This window comes from Fulmarus glacialis, unplaced genomic scaffold (genome assembly GCF_000690835.1).
Source record: "Fulmarus glacialis isolate BGI_N327 unplaced genomic scaffold, ASM69083v1 scaffold16164, whole genome shotgun sequence".
NCBI lineage: Eukaryota > Metazoa > Chordata > Aves > Procellariiformes > Procellariidae > Fulmarus > Fulmarus glacialis.
Genome location: NW_009206228.1, coordinates 23059 through 26056, shown reverse-complemented (window position 1 = coordinate 26056; position 2998 = coordinate 23059). Strand labels below are relative to the sequence as shown.

General features: G+C 39.2%; 1 protein-coding gene across 1 annotated transcript; it reads left to right on the top strand.

Moving 5' to 3' along the window:
- Nucleotides 1–5: 5 nt before the first annotated feature.
- NUDT7 (nudix (nucleoside diphosphate linked moiety X)-type motif 7) lies at nt 6–2483 on the top strand (the record flags this gene model as incomplete). Its single annotated transcript, XM_009575677.1, has 3 exons — nt 6–200; nt 1281–1439; nt 1988–2483. Coding segments are annotated over 3 exons (738 nt in total), but the record flags the coding sequence as incomplete, so codon positions are not given.
- Nucleotides 2484–2998: the final 515 nt, after the last annotated feature.

Genomic DNA, 2998 nt, shown 5'->3' with positions numbered 1-2998 from the left:
GGTACGGCCTCGGGGTGTCACGGCGCTCCTTTCTGTTTGCTTCTAGAAAGAGCGTAAAAGAGCAAGCCAGGCTCCGCTTGAGGGAGTTCGATGTGGGAGACAAATTCTCCCACCTGCCGCTGCCCAAAGCCTCTGTCCTCCTGCCGCTGATGGTGAGGGAGGGCAGGCTGCCCTTGCTGCTCACTGTCAGGTCGATGCAGGTAGGTGAGCCCCTGCCCTGCGCGGAGCCGGGCTCCCTAAGGGGCATGAGTGGGGCATCGGCAAGGTCATGTTGGGGAGATACTTGTCCTCTTCTCACTCGGGTGTTTGCACAACTCCCGCCCTCACCGCACGCTCTCGGCCTGTCTTTCAAACTTCAGTCCAGGCAGCACGCCCAGGGTTACAAGCAGATGTTTTTCTACACCGATGATTCCAGTATTTACATGCCAGAAAAATGCTGGATGCCCAGAAACCTGTGACAGCAAAAGATGATTTCCAGAGCAGAAAAGGAAATTTTGATTGTTTACTACGACTTAAATAAGAAAACCAACACTGCAGTGCAGCTTTCATTAATGTGACTTTTCAGTCTGCATTTAATATTACTCTTCTCTCCCTTTCATATATGAAAGGAAAGGCAACAACCTAAGTCCCCCAGAACTCTTCTGCCAGCATTTTTGTTTTCTTTTACAACTCTTGTTTTCCACCCCACCCCATGTATTCAGAGATTATTTACCTGTCTGTTTTTCTGTTGCTGAAAAATGGAAGTTTTTTGGGGCCTTGCTTAGAAATTTTAAGACCCTAATAATTACACTTACTTAGCTGATAAACTGATTGTAAATGGGCTTTTTACTGATCTTTGATGTGCAAGCCTATTACTATAATGTACTTAAAGGTACATTATTTAAATGTGCATTTTAGAAGTTCTTGCTCTTGAGTATTTTAATCTCACTATTCGTCTGCCTAGATTCATCTGTCAATCTCTTACGCAAGCAAGATGATGAAAAATGTAAATTTTGAAGTATTAAAGCAGAATGTATAGTATGAATTACACAATACTGTACAAGTGATATGTGTATTTCTCATAGTGAGGGTTTATGGATTAGTTGGGTATAGGCCCAACTTTTTCTTGTGTAGCTCATGATAAGGCACATTTCTTCTGATCTTCAGAAACCTCTTACCACTATTTCCAGCTTCTTTGACTGGAAAGATAAACAGAAAGTGATTCTGCAATACGAACAAGTGGATCCAAGAAGAAATGTAAAAGTTGTTATATTTAATGGTAGTACTCCTTTAAATTCTAGCTGAGAAGATCACCAGGGGAAGTGTGTTTTCCAGGAGGTAAACGTGAAGCAATTGATAAAGATGAAATTGCTACTGCTCTCCGAGAAGCTAAAGAAGAAGTGGGACTCCAGCCAGAGAAGGTGGAAGTCATCTGTAGGCTTGTGCCTGGAATTGATAAAGTAAGCCATAAACTAAGTCAGCATATCATTAGAAAATAAACTTGGGTTATTTTCTTTTGTAAGGTTGATAATGACCTTTTCAAACCTGTAACTGTAAATAACCACCACTTCCTAAAGTGCGCAGCCTGTGTTGCCAGCAGAGCAAAGGGAAGAAATTCTTGCCCTGTATTTGGTATTTGTGAGATCACTCTTGATGTACCATGTCCAGTTGTGGACACACTGGAGTACCTGAAAGACAGTGGAAAACTGGCGAGAGCCTAGCAGAAAGCCACAAAGATAGCAAGGGGGCCGGAGCACATGGATTAAGAGAGACGAAGAGAAGTGGGTTTGCTCAACCTAAAGAAGAAAAAGCTAGCAGGGGATCTAGTTGCTCTCTTCCAGTACCTCCAGGGTGGTTATAGAGAGGGTGATACTAGACTCTTCTTGAGACAATGGACACAAGCAGCAATAAATGAAATTTTGGTAAGATTTTAAAATAAAGAACATTCTTTTACTTGGTACAAACTTAGTGTTTGGGTTTTTTTGTTGTGGTTTTTTTTTCCTTTTAGATGAATCACTTGGTAACACCAGTTGTAGGATTTATAGAGGATACATTCCAGGCCATTCCTAATCCAGATGAAGTGAGCGATGTTTTTGTCGTGCCATTGGAGTACTTTGTCAAGCCCCTAAATTACAAGACCTTGCCTTATAAAACCTCATCTGGTTACTTAAGTTGGGTGCACTGCTTTACATATGATGACCATGAACATAAAATGTCATTCAAGATATGGGGACTTACTGCACACTTTGCTGTATTTCTTGCTCTTGTAATTTTTGGAAAGAGACCTACCTTTGAAGTTGATTATGATCTTAACAACTTAATTTCATCCTCTGAGAATAACTTCATGAATTTATATGCATCATTATATAAAAGAAAAAAGAGTAATCTATGACAAACTGGTCTGGTAATTAACTTATATTGATGGAGGAAAAAGATTTTTGTTTATTCCTTTTGTACCTATTATTTGATTGAATTTCACACTAGAATTTCTTCTGAATTGGGAACTTACTAAAATTTATTTTTAAATAATCTTTTTAAGTTGACAAGCCCTAACTAGATTCATATAATTTTTAATCTGTTTTAGAGTTGCCAAAAGCACATGGTATTTTTGATGGACTTAATATACAGATTTGGAAGATCTGTTTCAGTTTCTGCCTTTATTTTGGTTGATCTAAGACACTTTCTGTGTTTTGCCTTCTGTATAATGAGATAATACTATTTTATCTAATTTTTGTCTGTTTGAATTAGAATATGAAAACTTTTGGGGATCTGTCTGTCTCACTGTGTGGCGTACTACATACGGACAACATAATGCATAGAGTCTTGTGTGGTATCTTTAAGCACTTACGAAATGCACAATAAAAATATAAAAGGTGGCAAGTGCTTTCTCGATCTTGTTTTGTTTTGGTTGGGCTTGTGGAGGGAAGAGAGGGGTTTAATGAGTTTTATTACTCTTGCTCAATTTAACATTTCTCGCAAGGAAATTCTGTAGGCTATGGAAAACATAGTATGCAGGCAA